Source organism: Amblyraja radiata, chromosome 28 (genome assembly GCF_010909765.2).
Source record: "Amblyraja radiata isolate CabotCenter1 chromosome 28, sAmbRad1.1.pri, whole genome shotgun sequence".
Taxonomy (NCBI): domain Eukaryota; kingdom Metazoa; phylum Chordata; class Chondrichthyes; order Rajiformes; family Rajidae; genus Amblyraja; species Amblyraja radiata.
The window spans coordinates 24,046,242-24,067,414 of record NC_045983.1 but is presented as its reverse complement, the minus strand read 5'-3'; the positions used below and the strand labels follow the sequence as shown (position 1 = coordinate 24,067,414).

The following is a 21,173-nucleotide window of genomic DNA, read 5'->3' as shown; positions in this document are numbered from 1 at the left end:
AAATATATGTATTTTTCTGGAACTTAAATGATGCACAAGACTTGCAGTTATCAATATTGCTGTATTGCATCAAAAAGCGTGTGACCCAGTTGGTGCTTTCGCGATTGATATTGACCAAAGATTATTAAGAATTTTGAAATCGGAGAATTAAGTATTGGAGAAAAGATTTGGGATCTAGTAATACAATACACTACAGAATACTTGTTTTTGCAGATCCCCATAAAGATAAATGCCAATGCTGGAATCTGGAGCATTTCAATGCATCTGGCAGTATTTGTGGAAGGAAATGACTGATGATTTGGGTCAGAACCTTTCATCTGGACTGAAAAAGTAGAGGGAGATGAGATGAGGGGGGTTTGAGCAAGAGCTGGCAAGTGATAGGTGGATCCAGCTGAGGAGGAGTTAATTGCCAGTCAACTGGGTAGTAACGACAAATGCTGGGAGGTGATAGATGGAATCTGATGGGAAAAGGAAGGTGAAGCATGATACCGAATGAGGGAGGTCAGTGGGATAGGCTAACGGGAATAGTGGGGGGAGAGGACCCAGTTGGAGAGAGTGGGAGTTGGTGGAGGGGGTTGATGGGGTTTGATGTTGGTAAAAGGGTGAGCAAGAAAGAACCTGGGTAGGGGAGATGCACAGAATTGGAGAATTCAATCTTTATGACATTAAATTATAGGCTACCCAGGCAGAATATGAGGTGCTGTTTCTCTAGTTTGCATTTGACCTCACCTTGGCAGTGGTGGAGGCTGAAGACCGCCAGGTTGCTCCTGGTTGCAAGATGCATGCTATATTATTAGAGTTGTATATTTAAAATGGCAGGAACCATAATTTTAGATTTCTAGTGTTGAAAGTACTGGTACTTTATTATGCAAGGTATACGTGTTACTTTTAAACTAGTTATCAAGATTTTTTTTTGTTTGCCCTTGGTACTTGTTAGGGACATAGCTATACTTCAGAAAAATCTGCCAAAAGGGACATTATTGATATGTCAACAAAGGGACAATAATCCCTTTAATCTTCAACACACTGTTATTCTAAAAGTAAGGATCTGGCAGGTGATGTGAAATCTTTGTTAATAATTACTTGATTACCTGATTAATGTGAGTCATAGTGTGAGGAGGATGTCAAACAGTTGTTGCTTCATGTAATCTAAATATTACAGCTTGAATAATCTTATATGGCCTAATCCAGTGTGTTAATATTTGAAGAGCCAGTGATCGTCTTAAATTGCTCAACTTGTTGATTTGGTATTTTTGTGAATTGTTAAGAGGATATTGTGTCTCAAGGGGAGTGTTCTTTATGGTGTCCAGTGGTATGATTCTATTATTTTTATTGTAAACCTCCAAAATCAAAATGGACACCTCAATTGTGAGATGGGACTGGCATTCAGGTACTTGGTAGAATAGGCTTAAAACAATTGTGCAATATTGGTATACACTTACAATCAACTTAAATGTGGAAGTGATTGGACATATTATGAAACCAAAGTTCGCTGAGCTTAGAGTTAAAAATTAATCTAAGTGCCACTTTAAACTATGGCCAGGAGTATATACTGTTGAAATTGAAGCATTTTGAATTTTCTTCCAGATTATAGGTTTTGAAAATAGGTGTGCACTTAAGAATGTTGTAATGATCAAGTGTTTCTCAATTATAGTTTCTTATGGATATGTAGTACCTGGCAGCATATACCCATCATCCCACTCCCTGTCTGATTTCTCATTGCCTGCCAGCTCCTTCCTCAGCTCTCCTCCTCGCCTCTTTATATTGGTTTTCTCCCCTTTACAATTTCAATCCTGATGCAGGGTCTTAACCCGAAATGTCATTTATCCCTCTGCCTCCACAGTTGCTGCCTGACCTGCCGAGTTCCACCGGTATTTTTTATTCTCCTGTGTATATAATTTCTCTTGCCAGGTTATTGGTAACTGATAATCTTGGGGAAGTAAACTGCAGCCTCTTGGTCTTGCTTAATGTACTCCTTTAGATTGAATACCAGGTGGGGTAGTAATCTGAATCGCAGTTCACGTACACAAAAGCATTTTTTGGCATTTTGATGTTGACCTAACTGGCACGTAGGTTGTTTTCACTTCCACTTTCAGTATTAAAACGCCACCAGTTCTTTGAGTCCCAGTTTTGCAATTTAATTTAACTTGCCATCATTGAGGGAGTTTCATGAACCAATGATCATTGGTGATCAGATCCAGGGGATTGCCGAGTATTTTTCTCTTGTGTACTAATTGCTTAAAGAGCCGCTCCTCTATGCTCTGGTTATCTACTATTTTTTTGGTATAGCTTTAACATCAATAACTGTGGAAGCAGACAAAATATTTGTTTGACATAGAAATAGGTGGGCAACATGTTTCAGTGGAGACATGTGGACTACCCATGGGTAGGTGAGTAACGAAAACTTGACAAAGTATAATGTAGGAAAATGTGAGGTTGTACACTTGGTATGAATCTAAATGAAGAAAGATTGCAGATTATGTACAGAGCGACTGATTCCTTGTATTTTTTTTCTCTTTGCAATTATATCTTATTTCCCCAGTTACATTGTAATTTCACTTTGTTCGGACTGCCCAAAGTGCAGCCAAAATTTGTCAGCGAAACTTTATGGAAGCTTGTTCTTGAACTCATGCAAGTTCTCCAGACTAGACCTTTGCTGGAAATAATTATCATCCATTCTGATCACTTGTTAACTTTTAATTGCCTGGCAAATGATCTAACCTGGACTGTAAAGGAAATTAAATAAAATTCTGTTAATTGTTGAAGTGCAAAACTACATTTTAATTTCTCGCATGCACACTGTTAAAGCTGAACCATCAGTGGTGTGGGCGGGGGAGGATATTGCAGCGTATAACACACCTCCAGTAAGAATAATGGTTATTCTTTCTTTTCATTACTCAATGCTGACATTTAGGTGGTCCTATGGGTGCTAGAATAGGGGAAGAATTGTGCATCAGGTCTTGGAGTTTTTGTCTTCTGATTATAGAATATAGGTTTTGGTGTCTGTAGCTCCAGGCATTTCTGTTCATTCAGATGTGCTCTACCTGAAATTCCCCAAATAATTTAACATTGTTCTGGTTTTTCTTAGCTTGCATGTTTCTGACGAAGCAATTGCCTTTTAATCATTTGAGGTTTCTTATAGAAACATAGAAAATAGGTGCAGGAGGAGGCCATTCGGCCCTTCGAGCCAGCACCTCCATTCATTGTGATCATGGCTGATCGTCCCCTATCAATAACCCGTGCCTGCCTTCTCCCCATATCCCTTGACTCCACTAGCCCCTAGAGCTCTATCCAACTCGCTCTTAAATCCATCCAGTGACTTGGCCTCCACTGCCCTCTGTGGCAGGGAATTCCATAAATTCACAAAATTAGAGCATATGGTATTGGGGGTAGGGTGTTAACAACGATAATACCCATATAATCTATAGGGTGTTGACATGGATAGAAAATTGGTTGGCAGACCGGAAGCAAAGAGTAGGAGTGAACGGGTTATTTTCAGAATGGCAGGCAGTGGCGAGTGGAGCAAGGCTTGGTGTTGGGGCCGCAACTGTTTACCATTTATATTAATGTTTTGGAAAAGGGAATTAGGAGCAACACTAGCAAATTTGCGGTGACACAAAGCTGGGTGGCAGTGTGAACTGTGAAGAGGATGTTAGGAAGTTGCAGGGTGACCTGGACAGGTTGAGTGAGTGGGCAGATGCGTGGCAGATGCAGTATAATATAGATTCACTGTATAGATTGTGTTCACTGCAGTTTAGAAGGATGAGGGGGATCTTATAGAAACATATAAAATTATAAAAGGACTGGACAAGCTAGATGCAGGAAAAATGTTCCCAATGTTGGGCGAGTCCAGAACTAGGGGCCACAGTCTTAGAATAAAGGGGAGGTCATTTAAGACTGAGGTGAGAATGGTCGGCATAGACCCGGTGGGCCGAAGGAGTCGTTTCAATGTTGTATCTCTAAACTAAAGTAAAAATACCATAGCAGTATTTTTCTGAGGTCAGAGAGGGGGAGAATGCATAATGGGTCAATGTGTGATATTGAAAAGCAGAGAAGAGGTCAAAGGGAAGTGATGGGAAAGAACATACTTCAAGGGTGTTTGCATCGAAGAATTGTTGAAACTTGGTTACATTGTATTCTGTAAATGAGAGAGAAAAGTTTGTTGTAGCTTTGGGTGAGACAAGATTTGAAATTACTGCAACAGGACAGTTTTGAGAAGGAGTCAGATGGTGCTTAAAGGGAAAGCTTAAGAGCATAAGTTGAGCTGAGGCAGGACCTTCACGGTGAATGGCAGGGCCCTGGGGAGTATTGCAGAGCAGAGGGATTTTGGAGTGCAGGTACATAGTTCTTTGAAAGTGGTGTCACAGGTAGATAGGGTGATCAAGGCTCTAAATAGGTTGGCCTGCATCGATCAGGGTATTGTGTATAGAAGTTGTATAACAGGTGTTGTATAAAAACAAGTGGGGAATAGCTGGGGTAAATGTAGTCTTTTGCACATTCTTCCTGTGACTGTGCAGATTTCTGCCAGATACTCTGGTTTCATCCCACATACCAAAGACGTATTGAAGTAGGTTAATTGGCCACTGTAACTTACCTGGTGAGTGGTAAAATCTGACAGCCTCACCCTATCCAGTCTCATGTAGCCCATGGTACACAAAATTGCTGGAGGAACTCAGCGGGTGCAGCAGCATCTATGGAGCGAAGGAAATAGGCGACGTTTCGGGCCGAAACCCTTCTTTCGGGTTTCGGCCCGAAACGTCGCCTATTTCCTTCGCTCCATAGATGCTGCTGCACCCGCTGAGTTCCTCCAGCAATTTTGTGTACCTTCGATATTCCAGCATCTGCAGTTCCCTTTTGAACACTCATGTAGCCCATGCCATCCAGTCCTGGCAACATCCTTGTGATTTTCTTTCTGCACCTTCTCTAGCTTAATCACATCTTTCCTGTGGTATGGTGACTAGAAACGCATGCAATATTTTAGTTTAGTTACAGCATGGAAACAGGATCTTCGGCCCGCTGATCCCACGCCGACCATTGATCATCCGTACACTAGTTCTATGTCTTCCCAGTCTCATATCCTCTACAGTGGGGGTAATTGACAGAAGCCAATTAACCTACAAACAGGCACATATTTGGAATAAACTGGAATACTCGGTGCAAACTCACTTGGCACTGGAAGAATGTGCAAACTCCACTCAAACAGGACCCATAGTCGAGATCGAACCCGAGTCTCTGGCGCTGTGAGGCACCAGCTCTGCCCCTGTGCTGCCCAGTGTGGTGTCACCAATGTCTTGTGACATGACTTCACAACTGCACTCAATGCCCTGACTTATGACTTCTTCCCAACTTGGTAAAGTGGTAAAGAAGGCATATGGTATGCTTGCTTTCATATGTCGGGCCATTGAGTGTCAGAATCAGGCAGTAATAATGCAGCTGTATAGGACTGTTGTGCTAGATTTGGCCTAGAGAAAACAGACCAAGTTTACTTTCCTCGACGGTGAAGTCATTTGATTCTTCCAAATGATAAATACATTGGGTGGCATGGCACTGAGCAATTCAGGAAAGATATTTCTATGGTCTTGGTGTGTTTCTGTTACTTGAGCTTGTTAAGTATGTGATTTTATAATTGAGACAATGATAACAAGCTAATGAAGAAAAAAACATCCAATTTCGCCAGTCATGTTTTTTTAATATATAAAAGTGTGATCAATAGCTGAGCAAAAGTTTAACATGTGCATAATTTATCATGAATATAATTTCTTTAGATATTCCTTGTCCAGGTTCACAATCTTACACTTGTGAAAATTATTTGACTTGAATGAAGATACAGGCTGATGCTTTGAACTACATTATAATAAGAGATAATGCATCATGAGAAGGGAGTATAAATATTCTTAAAGGACTATTGTAATAATTTTGCAGTGTGACATGTTTTGCAAGTGGTATCAACTCGAGTGTATTGTTGCATGCACAAGTACGGTGAGGTGCAGGTACAATAAAATATTGCAGCAGCATCACAAGCGCAGAGACTCACACAGACAAAAACTAAATAATGAACATAAATTACACACAAAATTCCGCGAGACTGATAAAAGATGGTATGGAATAAACGGACCTTGTTTGCAAGTTAGGTCGAGAATAATTAAGGAACTGAATTCTGAGTCAACCAAGATCTTCAGTTATTTTATACATTTTGATGAGCAAGGTAACTTGGTAACTTTATTTTGTGTCTATCTTCGATTTAAACCAGCATCTGCAGTTTAGTTTAAAGATACAGCGCGGACATAGGCCCTTCGGCCCACCAAGTCTACACCGAGTCTACCCATCCCTGCACACAAACACTATCCTACACACACTAGGGACAATTTACATTTATAGCAAGCCAATTAACCTACAAACCTGTACGTCTTTGGAGTGTGGGAGGAAGTCGAAGATCTTGGAGAAAACCCACGCAGGTCACGGAGAGAACATACAAACAGCACCCGTAGTTATGCTCGAACACGGGTCTCCGGTGCTGTGAGCGCTGTAAGGCAGCAGTTCTACCGCTGCACCACATTGCCGCCAGTTCTTTCTGAAACATTTAATAACTTCATTGCCTTCAACACGTCTCTTATTTATCTCTGATAATATTTTGCCAATCAGATAAAAGGTTTTATTTTCAGCACCCCAAATATAATGAAAGATTTTTTTAAATTCAGTGTTTAGGTTTTTTGTTACCACTAGCTTTGTTTTACATGCAATTCAACAGCTCAGATATATCAAGCATAGATACAATCAAGTCAAACTTGAGGACAATAGATAAGGTGAAGATACAAAGTGCAGAATATACTTGACATTATAACGCAACAGTTCCACAGACCATCCAATGCAAAGGGGTAGAGGTGAATTGAACAGTATCCTATCTTATGGAAGGGCTGTTCAGAAGTCTGATAACTGAGGGGAAGAAGCTGTTCCTAAGGCAAGGTTTTAAACTTTCTGTGCCTTCTGCTGGATTGCTGCAGAGAGAAGTAGGAATGATCGGGTGGTACCAGTCTTTGATTATGTTGGTTGCTTTTCTGAGGCAGCATGAAGTGTAGCTGGAATATATGGTCTACGTGCTGGACTGGGCTACGTCTACAACTCTCTGCCATTCTTTGCAGTCTTGGGCAGAGCTGTTCCTTAACTAAGCTATGATGCAACCTACAGTATGCTTTCTAATTATGCATCTGGAGAAATTTATAAGAATAACTGGAGACATGCTGAATTTCCTCCGTTTCCTCACGAAGTAGAGGCGTTGGATGCCACCTTGGCTGTCGCATCAATGTGGTTGGTCCATGACAGATCATTGATGATATTAATGCTAAGACTGACGTCTATTACAAACCCACTGACTCGCAGAACTATCTCAACTACACTTCTTCCCACCTTGCTTCCTGCAAAAACTATCCCCTACTCCCAATTCCTCTGTCTACGCCACATATGCGCTCAAGATGAGGTGTTGCATACAAGAACATCCGAGATATTCTCATTCTTTAGGAACGGGGTATTCCCCTCTCCCATCATAGATGGGTCCCTCACTCGTGTCTCCTTGGTACCTCTCAGCACTGCCCGTGCTCCCCGCCCCCTAGTCCAGGAGTTCCCAACCTTTTTCGTCCTGTTTATCCCTGGCAACTTTAATAGCACATAACAATGTTATTTTACTTATTTATGAACAACTAATGATGAACAGATACCGATATACTCTCTCCTTTCTCCCCCTCCCACCCCATATCTCACCAGAGATGCTGCCTGTGTGCTGAGTTACCAGATTTTTGTATCTGTCTTCGGTTTAAACCAGCATCTGCAGTTCCTTCTTACACACTAAGGAACTTGAAGCTCTGCACCATTTCCACTTCTGTACCATTGATGCTTTTTGGGGCATGTACTCCACCATGCTTCTTGAAGTCCATAACTACGGCAACTCTCTTGTCTTATTGACATTGAGGGAGAGGTTATTGTCCTGATACCATGTCACTAAGTTCTCTATCTCCTTCCTGTACTCTGTCTTGTGATCCATCCTACTGCAGTGATGTCATCTGTAAACCTGTGGATGGAATCCGAGCTGAGTTTGGCTGTACATTCGTGAGTGTATAGGGAATATAGTAGGGAACTAAGAACACATCCTTGCAGGACACCAGTGTCGAGGTACAGAGTAATCTGGGTGTTTTGCACGAGAATCCCTGAAAGTTGTTACGCAGGTTCAGCAAGCAATTAGAAATGCAAGAGGATTTAAATACAGAATAATAAGATCCTGCTTCAAATCTGTAGGGCCCTAGTCAGTCTGCAATGGTAATAATCAGATAGGTTTATATTAAGGAAGTGATAAAAAGAAAAGAAATGTGATTCTGGATGCAACTTCTTTAAAAACATAAAATGATAATTATGTTATAATTTTCATGTAATGATGTGAGGCTTATGTTGCCATAGCTATTGTTTTTCCTCATGGATTTGGGTAAAGAATTGTTAGAACGTCAGAGTATTCAATATTGAAAACATTTTCTTTTGCAAGTATAATCTTGTTTCACCAGGCATAAGCCGGCGTAGTTGCTTGCCCTACTCTTTTCAGTTGTTTCTGTAAACAATGTAGTGCTCATATTTACTATACTACCATTACTACGAAATTTTATCACAGTGAACAAAGGGTATAATTATCATCAATGTGGTACTGTGTTGTGCTTCCTGATATTTCTTCTACAACACTTCTGTGTGACTACCTTGTGTGTTGAAAAGGTCACCATCCCTTCTCTCCAGAGATGCTGCCTGTTCCGTGAGTTACTCCAGCATTTTGTGTCTATCCTTCATTTCAGGAATTGTTTCAGAATAGTCCCTATTTGGGGGCAAATCCATTTATATGGATGATGGAGTGTGTAGAATGTCAATGATATGAATCAGGGTACATAGATGGCGATCTGTGTGAAAGTAGCTTTTACTTTTGGTCTTTGCTCACCCTGACTTATTTAGTATGGCATTAAAGTTCTCCTGGCATTGGTACACAATTGAGGAATTCTCATTTGTGGCTTATAGTGTCCCAGCTAACTCCTGCCATGTTTTAGTCATGACTACTTTGTCATAATTATATCTCACAGTTTCCCCATCTTATCCAATTGTAGAGTATCCTGACATATATTTCTATGTTCTCCAACTTGTGGAATTTGCTCTGGCAGTCGTAGTGCCATATGCTGCTGGGAAATATGCTCTTTGAGGAACTACACCCTTCTGGACAATAATTGTTGGCATCATGTGGAGACTAACCCTATTGGGAATTGAGTGGATCATATTTTAATGCATGAACGTAACACGCCCTTGTTCTGTTTCAAATGTCTTTTTGCAGGGGACCCATGTGGCTTCAATGCCAAATGCAACTGGTTTCAGACTTAACCATATTAATATTATATAGACAAATGTTAAGCAATGCTTTGCATTTTAAAGTATGTACATTTTGAAAATACATTGGCTAATGTTATTCTAGATTTAAAAAAAACTAAGGGTAGCACAGTGGCACAGTGGTAGAGTTGCTGCCTTAGAGCGTCAGAGATCGGGTTCGATCCTGACTGCAGGTGCTGTCTGTACAGCTTTTGTACGTTCTCCCTGTGCCCACGTTGGTTTTCTCCAGGTGCTTCAGTTTCCTCCCACATCCCAATGTCATACAGGTTTGTAGGTTAATTGGCTTCAGTAAACATTGTCTCTAGTGTGTAGAATAGTGTTAATGGTCGGGGTGAATACTGGTTGACGTGGACTCGGTGGGCCAAAAAGCCTGTTTCCGTGCTGTATAAAATTAAAATAGATTTGTGCACAATATCTGATCAGATTTGATAAACGTTTTGTGAAGAACTTTCTCCCACCGCCACCATCTTTCCAAATCTGCTGAATAAAGTTTTGTGGCTCTTGATATTATAGTCTATTTTTCCTGCAGGATAATTGTGTGGACCACTTTCATTTAATTTGTGAACACCTGTGAAAAGCAGTCTTATGTTTTTTTTAATCTGCAGTGTAAAAGCTGAATTCTTCCAATATTCAAAATCAAAGATTTAGCAGCCTCTAAGTACTATGATGAAAGTGATTGCTGGTCAACTTGCTACTGTTACATACACTTTTTGCATCTTTCTGAGCTTTGAACCAAACTCTTGAAACCTAGCCAGTAAAGTTGATGCCTCCCAAGGGATTATTTTTGCAAAATCTGTTGTAAAATTAACCTTGCTGGATAAGAAACACACCTAAAGAAAATATGCATTGAATGTAAGTATTACATGTTTCTACTTGAATCATGTGGTTCATACACAACTGCAATGGCAGTTTCACAATCTTTGTAAGAGAATTTACTTGTAGAAACAAGGAACTGCAGATGCTGGTTAATACACAAAAGAACAAAGTCCTGGAGTAACTCAGCAGGTCAGGGTGCAACTCAGGAAAACATGGATAGACAACGTTTAGGATCGAGACCCTTTTGCTTTACATACAAATCCTAATATTAAAGGTTTAATATTTTGAACAATCATCACTGGTGCCTCTTCTAACATTTGTAACAATTTTGAAAATCATGTTCAGAACTAGTTGCTGAGCATTTGCAGGCCCCCTCATTGTCATGGTATTCTTCTCTTTCGCAGCTGCAATCATTCTCACTAGCACAAAGCTCCTCCCTGTTAGATATGCAGTACTGTCCACTAATACTATATCCCTGCGTGTGATACTTCAGTGCTCCTTTTATAGTTATCACACCATTTCCGCTGTATACGGGGGTTGCACGTAAGGGCAAAAGGCTTGACGCACGGAGTAGCTCAATCCTTCTGGAGTACAAGGCAGCTTCCGGCATACACTAATAACACACGGAACACGTACGTTCTTACCTGTTAAACCGCCAATGTGGTCAATTTCTGCGCTGCAAAAAATTGTGGACATAGTGGCAACCGTGAGAGAAAACCGGCAAAATCCCTGCTGCTCACTGACTTGCGAAAGAGCAGCATGCCGGCGGATTGAGGGCAAGTCCCGGCCCACGACAGCCCGGGGCTGGAGGGTGACAGCGTTCTGAACCCGAGCACCAAGGTGTAAGTGGCCGAGGAAGCGAATCCCTCGGGACAGCCTGCACTCTCCCCCCGGGGTCAGCGCTGTCCGGCCACGGCCGCCCTCCGCACCGTTTTCCTGTGTGCGGCCGCACTCTAATGGGCTGAGGGTCGGCAGCACAGGGCGGAGCGGGGCTGTGGATACACAGGGCCATAAACACGACAAACTCAACTGCAGCAGAGTTGGGGACAGTCTGGTCCCTCCGCCCACCCAGAGTCACTGACCGCGCTGCACTGGCACCGGACCCCGCCCCCCACCCCGGGGTGATTCACCCACCCGACACCCGGACCCCGAACAACACATGGAGTGATTCGACCCCCGACCCACACACCGGGTAATTCACCACCACACAGGGTGATTTTAAACCCCCCCCCCCCCCCCGGACCCCGACACCCACACACAGGGTGATTCAACCCCCCGACCCACACACCGGGTGATTGACCCCCACCACCACATGGGGGGGATTAACCCCCCAGACCCCGACACCCACACCGGGTGATTCACCTCTCCCGACCCACACACTGGGGACAGACAGCCCAGGGTCCACGAGTGCCTTGACTGCTGTGCAACCTCTCTATAGCAACTAACACTTGGCCTTCATTGCGAGAAGATTAGCGTTGAGAAGCAAGAAGGTCCTACTACAGTTGTACAGGGCCCTGGTGAGACTGTACCTCGAGTATTGTGTGCAGTTTTGGTTTCCTAATTTGAGGAAGGACATTCTTGCTATTGAGGAAGTGCAGGCTTGGTTCACTTATAGAAACATATAAAAATTAAGGGATTGGACAGGCTCGTTGCAGGAAAAATGTTTCCCATGTTGGGGGAGTCCAACACCAGGGGTCACAGTTTAAGAATAAGGGGTAGGTCATTTAGGACTGGGATGAGGAAAAACATTTCACCCAGAGAGTTGTAAATCTGTGGAATTCTCCGCCACAGAAGGCAGTGAAGGCAATTCACTAGATGTTTTCAAAAGAGAGTTAGATTTAGCTCTTATGGCTAACGGAATCAAGGGATATGGGGCTAAAAGCAGGAACGGGGTACTGATTTTGGATGATCAGCCATGATCATATCGAAGGGCCGAATGGCCTACTCCTGCATCTACTTTCTATGTTTCTGAATCATTCAATTTCTTGTGTAACAACAGTGTGGCCAACACCATTGGGGTTCTTTTTTTGCAGGCCACATTGCACCTTGTATCCAACACCAGGCTCTTGATAGAGACTCTGCTATCATCTCAGTTCACTAGGACAAAGGAAGCAATACAACATTTTTCTCAAAACCATGGAAAAGTTGTTTATCACTCCTCATTTGTAGAATTTCTCAACCATGACCACTGAAAATAGTAAAGGAGAATATGAGATATTTCTGGAGTGGACATGGCATGCATAAACAACTGCCTTGCAAAACATATAATGCCTCATCTCTGGCTGAATTTACAGGTTTCTCATTGGCTTAATTTGCCACCTTAATATCCACAGGACAGGAATAGAAGCAGGTCATAGAAACATAGAAAAATAGAAAATAGGTGCAGGCATTGGCCCTTCGAGCCTGCACCGCCATTCAATATGATCATGGCTGATCATCCAACTCAGTATCCTGTACCTGCCTTTTCTCCATACCCCCTGATCCCTTTAGCCACAAGGGCCACATCTAACTCCCTCTTAAATACAGCTCATGAACTGGCCTCAACTACCTTCTGTGGCAGAGAATTCCACAGATTCGCCACTCTCTGTGTGAAAGGTCATCCTTGAACCTTTGGAACTGCCAAAGTAAAATAACATTTGCGATATTCATGTTAGTAATTGCACCTTTGATCAGTAACAAACTCTAATGTCTAGCTGATATTAAGGGCTAGGCTGTTCTGACACCATGACACAAAATTATGATCTCTTTCCTACTCATTCATTGTTGGTGATCCGGCTGATAATCGTGGTATCATTGGCAAACTTGAGGATTAACTTGACCACACAATCATGGTGTACAGGGAGGAGAGCGGGGGGCGGGCTGCTGAGCACAGACCTTGAAAAGCGCCAATGAGCATCAGGATAGAGGAAATGTGATCCATTCTCTCCGAGGTCTGCCAGTCAAGAAATCCAGATGGAAATTCCATGGTCAAAATCCAAGAGTTTGGAGATGAGCTTAATCGTTATCATGGTTGGTGTTGAAGACAGAGTTTGTGTTTATTGTCATATGCAGGAGTATGTTGAGGTACAGCTACAAAATAAAGGATTACAGGCACATATACTCCAATACAAATACACAAATAAAAGTACAGGAAATTCTAAGTTGACATGTAATGTTGCAACTGGATAAAAGTTTGGGCCACATTTGCCGTATTGCCTACAGTTCTAGTTGTCGGATGGCAGGAAAGACGTGGGGTTTGGAGAGGGCACAGTAGTGGTGCTAGTATTAGGGGGGGGGGGGGGGGTGAAAATAGATTTGCGAGGTAAGTTTTTTTACACACAATTTCAAGCAACCAGCAATCGTGGTGGAAGTAGATAGGACAGCAACGTTTAAAAGTTAATTAGACATGCCTAAAACCCATCAAGAAATTGATGTGTTGGGATTAGCTTAAACTGGCACCATGGTCGGCACAGACATCTGCACCAAAGGGCCTGTTGCTGTACTGTTCTATACCATTTGGCCGAAATCACTTTCAACAACTTCTGCAGTAAACGCTAGGTGTATAAGTGGCAAGATTACTCTCAGGTTTGTGGGACTCGGTGTATTTGCAGTCTGATGTTCAGTGTTCATGACCTACTGACAGGACGGGGAGGGGATGTCTTCCTTGTTCTATTCGTTACGTGTAGTGTGTTCTTCGCAAGTTGGCCGCAGGCGAATCGGCGATCTTGCAACCGCTTGGGGAAATGTGCATGATGGCCAATCAAAAAGCACTACCTAGTTTTTGAGCCGTACCTTTGACAGTGCTGGAAAGTTGCGTGAAGTTTAGAGAATTGGGAGCTGATCGAACAAAATGCACAAAAACAGCGACATCTTAATGTTTAAACATCCCTCCCACGCCTGGAATGTCCCGACGATAGAAACTTTGAAGAGTTTAGTATGTTACCCAACGATTCAAGCTGGTCACGTCGCTCACGTTCTGTTTACACGTGTAGGACACGTTGTTCTGGAATCGGGGGATCTGACACGTCCTGCGATTCCTAGCTACGCCTGCTTGAGTCTGCGGGTTGGGCATTGCATTTAAACCATTTTGGAGAATAACGTTTGAAGTGGTTAAAGTTGAGCAATTTCACAGAAACCGATTGTTCGATGAGTTTAAAACTGATCGATGCTACATTTATTTGTTTGCTTGCATAAATGTAAGTGTGCACACTACTTTTATAATTAGTGCAGGATCTTAATCCGAGAGTGCGTTGTATTGCTGCAATTGGCGGTTGTGAATAGTGGGCGCAAAACGAAAGCAGTGCAAACATTCCGGGTCGTTCGATATTTGGCAGATTGCGTTGGATACGCGTTCTGCAAGAAACAACGTTACATTTATGATGCATTTAAGGAGAGTAGCCGAATTGTTATAATGCAGGATGTTTGTAGCATCAGTTTGGATTTATGAGGAAAGATAATAAATATTTTAATTCGTGTTTAATCGTAATTGCGTAGAATAAGACAGCATTTTAAATACTAGAAATCTTAGTACCAATAGAGGTTTTGCACGCCGATTTTATTTTAAAACATTACCTTGGGAATGTAACTGTTCACCATTAATTGTGATCTACTGGATTACATGATCCAGTAAAGTAATCTTACTTACTGGAATGTCAATCAGTAGAGAAAATTAAGTTTTTTAGAAGTAGTAGAAACATTATAATAAGGATCTAAAATTAGTAACTTTTTAATACACCAAATTGGCACTCCATTAGCGTTGTTCTAGGCATAGTAGGAGCAGGTATGAAAGAGTAGCACAGCTGTTCTTTCACTGTGCCAGATTACCTCATGTGCAAATCTCTAGTTTGGTCCCAACTTCCACAGATGATAGTTTCTACAGTGCTGATGCATCTTTATTGACATTCTGAATGATGCAAGTAATAGGTTCTGATCTTTCAAGTTCACAATCAACAATTAACCTTTGCCTATACAATCCATTTTTGTACAAGGTCCATGTAATTAGATACCTGAAGGGTACAGTTAAACTGTTAAAGGTAACCTGCCTCGAAGCTGTGGGCAGTGACATATGGATTCTACTACAGAAAATAACACCAACCATTTAAATTTACATGACAACAAGTTGCCAACAATTTTTTTTCTTGAACTTCTGTTCAATACTTAGATACCGTTGAATGAGCATCTGTAACAAATATAGTAAAAAGAGAATGGTAGCTGTTCTGTTAATCTGTGCACCGCAACCAATGTCAATTTGGTTCATCATTAATCCTGGTGAAACACTCAGCAAGGACATGGTCCATGGCATGAAATAATTTTGATTGTTTCAAATTGATTTTAATCATTTGCTTTCTGTTGTATAGGTCTACTAAATACCTTCATTCTAGGATTTGTTTGATCTAGAATTATTTATGTTGCACAGCCAGTCATCTCTTGTATCAGCTTTAAGAATTGTGTATCTGTAATTGATGTGGTTAGTCTAAAATCAGCTTTATGCATGACGTTGATACAATCCCAAAAAACAATGGGACTTTGAGACAATGCAAGACAACAGTTTTATTTTGCTGAATTCGTGATCAACGTTAAGAAATACCCAGGCAGAAGTGATCAAAAGTTATGGCAAATGGCTTTGAGACAAGCAAAACAGGAGAATAGTTTTATGAATTTTGCTTTGTGTCATGGATTATTTAGTCCCAATGTTCTATGATTATATTTATTTAAGATTGACATAATGCTGGAGTAGTTCAACAGGTCAGGTAGCATCGCTGGAGAAAATGAATGGGTGACCTTGAAGGTTGGGACCCTTCTTCAGGCTGATTGTGGGGGGGAGGAGTGGGGTAACTGGAAGTGGGGAAGCAAACGAGGGCCGACAACAGGTGACCTTGGGCAATGAGGTTCCCTGATAGGCCAACCTTGGGCAAGGAGATTCCCTGATAGGCCGACTGTTGGATAGAGGCAGGTGTGAGCCCAAGAGGGGTACACAATTGAGAACTGTGGAGTTGGTTTACAGACTTTTATTGGAGGGAGTGAGGTGTTTGTAGGAGTTACCTAAAATATACCTAAGATTAGAGAATTCAACGTTCATACAGCTGAGTTATAAGCTACACGAATGACGTATGAGGTACTGTTCCTTCAATTTTCGGAGCAGGATAGAAAGGTCAGTTTGTTTAGTTTAGAGATACAGCACGGAAACAGGCCATTTGGCCCACCGGGTCCACGCCGACCAGCGATCCCCGCACATTAACACGATCCCACTAAAGGACAATTTTTATATTTACCAAGCTAATTAACCTACTCCCCTGTACATCTTTGGAGTGTGGGAGGATACCGAAGATCTTGGAGAAAATCCACGCAGGTTTTCAACAGGGAGATCCTGTAGTCCTTGGAGGACCGAGTGCAAGTGTTCAGCAAAACAGTTGACTAGTCCACATTGTGTCTCGGCAATGTAGAGGAGCCCACATCGGGAAAAGCAGATGCAACAGATGAGGTTAGAGGAGGGGCAAGTAAATCTCTGACATCAGGAAGGACTGTCCGGGACCCTGGATGGAGTCGAGAGTGGAGATATAAGGACAGATGTTACATTTCAGCATTGTGGCACAGCAGTAGAGTTTTTGCCTTGTAGCGTCGTAGACCCAGGTTTGATCCTGACCCCAGATGCTATCTGTACGGAGTTTGTATGTTCTCCCCATGACCGTGTGGGTTTTCTCCGGGTGCTCCTGTGGATAGTATGTCTCCTGTGATGGAGACAGATGAAGAAAGGGGAGAGTGGTGTTGGATAGTTCAGGTGCATTTGAGGGCAAGGTGGAAGTTAGCAGTGACGTTATGGAAATCCTTGAATTCTGCATAGGTTCAGGAAGCAGCCCCAATGCAGTCGTCTATGTAGCGGAGAAGGAGTTGGGGGGGGGGGGGGGGGGGGATAGACCAATGTACACCAGGAATTACATTCAATTACGTTGTTATTCCATAGAAAGTATATATTTATGTTGCTTAATGCCGTACTGCGTTCTGGTGCTTATTGAACATGACTATTGTATATTACACGGGATAATTCAATCCTGGAATCTAAATCTCTGATTCTGTTATATCCGAGGAGAAAAAAACCTAGTGGTGTGTGTCAGTGGACAAAGCAACACAGCGTACATAGCAAAACACACAAATAATATTTGACCAGAAATATCTTATAAGCACAAAATGGTGGAGTAACTCTGGCAGCATCTCTGGAGAGAAGGAATGGGTGATATTTCGCGTTGAGATGTTTTGTGCCTGAAGAAGGGTTTTGACCTGAAACTTCACCCATTCCTTCTCTCCAGGGATGCTGCCTGTCCCACTGAGTTACTCCAGCAATTGGTGTCTCTTCGGTGTAAACCAGCATCTGCACATCTTGTAAGCAAGTGATACCAGCCAGTAACTCCATCTATATTCATTTTAAAACTTATGAAGAATTTAATTTTAATGTCTTAACTGTGGGAGTTTTCCAACTATTCAATGTGGTGTAAAGCAGCTGCCTTCTAAGGTTCATTATTTTCCCTCCTGAATTGATATTCGACATCCGTTGTACTGATTTTAGGGTAAGGTTCGGTTATTGATCCCATGAGACATATTTTACTCTTGAGCCTCTCATTAACAAAATGGCGGTTACGTTTCGCGTCTTTTTTTTATCATCTACATGGATAGGACAGGTTTGGAGGGATATGGATAGGTGGGACATGTTAGCCGGTATGGGCAAGTTGTGCTGAAGAGCCTGTTTCCACACTGTATCACTCTATCTGACTGAGGATTTTTCTTGCTTTCCATATGCAATAGCATGAATTTCTAGTCTGTAATATAGTGCTCAAAGTTGAACACTCTTGAGGTGCAATTAATATATCACTATAACTGACGTGTTAATTTAGTACTTTTTTTAACTGACTTTGGAAATGCAGTGGTATTTGACCTATGTACGTAGCCTTGTGCCAGTTCACAGTTTAACTCTGGATCTTCTGACTCTTTATAAATAAAAACAATTGCAAGTTCTTCTTTCAAAAGAGTGGGAGCTCCTGTTCTAATAAACATCCAAATAGATGCTGGTGAAAAAGAGCATTGGCCTTTTGTTAGTTTGGTGATCTAGAACATGGAGCAGTACAGCACAGGAACAGCATTTTCAATCTTGATGTCTGCGCCAACCATGATACCAATTTAAGCTGCACATTTGTCTACCTGTTTTATGCCCTCCTGCCTGTTTGCCTAAAAACCTCAAACATTGCTATTGCATCTGCTTTCACCACTTCCCTTGGCTCCCCACTGGTCACTGCCTGCCATTCTGAAACGGACCCGTTAATCCCTATTCTTTGTTTCCTGTCTGCCAACCAATTTTCTATCCGTCAGTACCCTACCCCCAATACCATGTGCTCTAATTTTGCCCACTAATCTCCTATGTGGGACCTTATCAAAGGCTTTCTGAAAGTCCAGGTACACTACATCCACTGGCTCTCCCATGTCCATTTTCTTAGTTGCATCCTCAAAAAGTTCCAGAAGATTATTCAAGCATGATTTCCCCTTCGTAAATCCATGCTGACTCGGACCGATCCTGTTACTGCTATCTAAATGTGCCGCTATTTCATCTTTTATAATTTACTCCAGCATCTTCCCCATCACCGATGTCAGGCTAACTGCTCTATAATTCCCTGTTTTCTCTCTCCCTCCTTTCTTAAATAGTGGGATAACATTAGCTGCCCTACAATCCACAGGAACACATCCTGAATATAGAACATTGGAAAATGATCACCAATGCGTCCACGATTTCTGGAGCCACCTCCTTAAGCACCCTGGGATGCAGACAATCAGACCCTGGGGATTTATCAGCCTTCAGTCCCATCAGTCTACCCAACACTATATCCTGCCTCTTATGACTTTACTTCAGTTCCTCCAACACCCTAGGTCCTCTGGCCACTAGTAGATCTGGGAGATTGTGTCTTCCTTAGTGAAGACGGATCCAAAGTACCTGTTCAACTCGTCTGCCATTTTCTTGTTCCCCATAATAAATTCATCTGTTTCTGTCATCAAGGGACCCACATTTGTCTTAAGCTTTTTTCCTCATCACATATCTAAAGAAGCTTTTACTATCCTCCTTTATATTCTTGGCTAGCGTACCTTCGTACCTCATCTTTTCTCCCTGTATTGCCTTTTTAGTTATCTTATGTTCCTCTTTAAACGTTTCCCAATCCTCTGGCTTCCCGCTCATCTTTGCTATGTTATACTTCTCTTTTATTTTTATACTGTCCTTGACTTCCCTTGTCGGCCACGGTCGCCTCTTACTCCCCTTAAACTGGAAGTGTCGTCTGCCCCGACAGCTCCCAAGAGGGTGTACCTGTTTTCATTAGGTACAGCCACCGGGGTCTCCTGCACTCCACGTTTACTCCTCTTTCTCACAGTCATCCACCTGCGCTCCTCCGGTATCCTTGGTGTGTCAACCTCACTGAAGGTCTTGTCCAGGAAACTCTCGTTTTCCCAGATGGCCCTGGGGTCATCCAGCTGCTTCTCCAGTTCCCCAACATGTTCATTCAGGAGCTGTACCTAGACACAATTTCTGCAAGTGTAGTTTGCAGAAGCATCAGCGATGTCCCTGACTTCCCACATCCTGCAGGAAACACACTGTACTAACTTACCTGCCATTTCTTCAGTGGGCAAAAATCACAAATGATAAAATTCGATCAAGTGTAGTCTTCTTGCCTCAGCCTCCTCGCCGAAGACTCTCGAGCCAAAGACTCACACTTTACTCACCAAGGCACTTCACCTCAACAAGGCTGCTCCGCTACAGCTGCACTTCTTTATCTGTTACTTAATCAACTACTTTAGGGCTAATTTGTAAATTACTCGAAACTGGGCCTTTGGCGCTCTTTTTACATCTTTCTCTCTGACTTGCCTACTTCCAGCAATAATACTCGCTCTCGCTGCTTCTGGCTGCTGCTTCTCTCCGACCAAGTAATTAACTGGAATAATTCTTCAGAAACATCAAAGGGGATTTTATACATCATGAAAGCAAGCCTAGATAGGAAAATTGTAAAGGTGTACTCAATAATGACATCATTGGTCAATTGGAGATCTGTGCATGAGTAGAGGATTGTCATCAATGGTAAGTTTTGTAATTTTAATGTTACAAACAATCATATTAAACGAGCATTTAAAAAAATCTGGAAAATGATTAAGTGTATCAAATACAAATGGACATGTGAAAGTGAAGAGATTACAGGAAAAAAGTGAGGGGGATAGGACTAATGCATAATATCAGGGAGTCAAACTAAATAGCCTATTTTGTAATTTGAGAGATAATAGAATATAAAGTTCAGTAATAAAAACAATCTATTCTAAAATTAGCGACCTGACAAACTGATAATTTGGTGCATACCTTTTGAGCTCTTTTTGACACCTGCATTGTCTTGGTGCATGCAGCATTTTGACAACTGATCATAATGAAACATGTTCACAGTTTCCAATTAGGATTGCTGAAAATTGAATCCATTTGCTGATAAATGCTATTATTCTTTCTCTAGATAAGAACACCATGCTTCATTACCTAAACATGGTGCTGTGTTATTGCTGCTCATGAAGCAATGCAACATTTTTTACATAAGTGTCAGCATACTTATCAAAGAATTAACAAGATAGCAATAAATTCACTATCCAATACATACTTTCTGTATATTCATAATTCAAATGGAGGCTTGGCAAAAGACTTCCAGTTAACTAATTTCTCGGGATCTCTGATGTCTTAACTGCAGAATAACTTTACCCATCTGCAATCTTCGGGTTTTTCAAAAATGATACTTGCTATCATTTAATTTTGGGCGGCAGCAGGTAGAGTTGTTGCCTTACAGCGCCAGAGACCTGGATTCAATCCTGACTGTGGGTGCCTGTCTGTAAGGAATTAGTACGTTCTCCCTCTGACCGCAAGGGTTTTCTCCAAGATCTTCGGTTTCCCCCCCCCCCCCCCCCCAACACTCCAA

The 21,173-nt window shown here is 42.0% G+C and overlaps 1 protein-coding gene across 8 annotated transcripts in view; it reads left to right on the top strand.

Moving 5' to 3' along the window:
• mtmr4 (myotubularin related protein 4) overlaps positions 1 to 21,173 on the top strand; it is a 94,608-nt gene that overhangs the window by 2,951 nt on the left and 70,484 nt on the right. For 3 of the 8 annotated variants that reach the window (XM_033046102.1, XM_033046112.1, XM_033046101.1), the window contains exon 1: positions 14,348 to 14,393. The exons of 3 other annotated variants lie outside the window; for them this stretch is intronic. In XM_033046102.1, coding sequence (XP_032901993.1) covers positions 14,363 to 14,393 — 31 coding nt within the window. In that variant the 5' untranslated portion in view covers positions 14,348 to 14,362. Of the gene's footprint in view, positions 1 to 14,293; positions 14,313 to 14,347; positions 14,394 to 16,991; positions 16,999 to 21,173 lie in introns of those variants that run through there. 2 more of the 8 variants (XM_033046108.1, XM_033046107.1) reach the window with 2 other exon arrangements.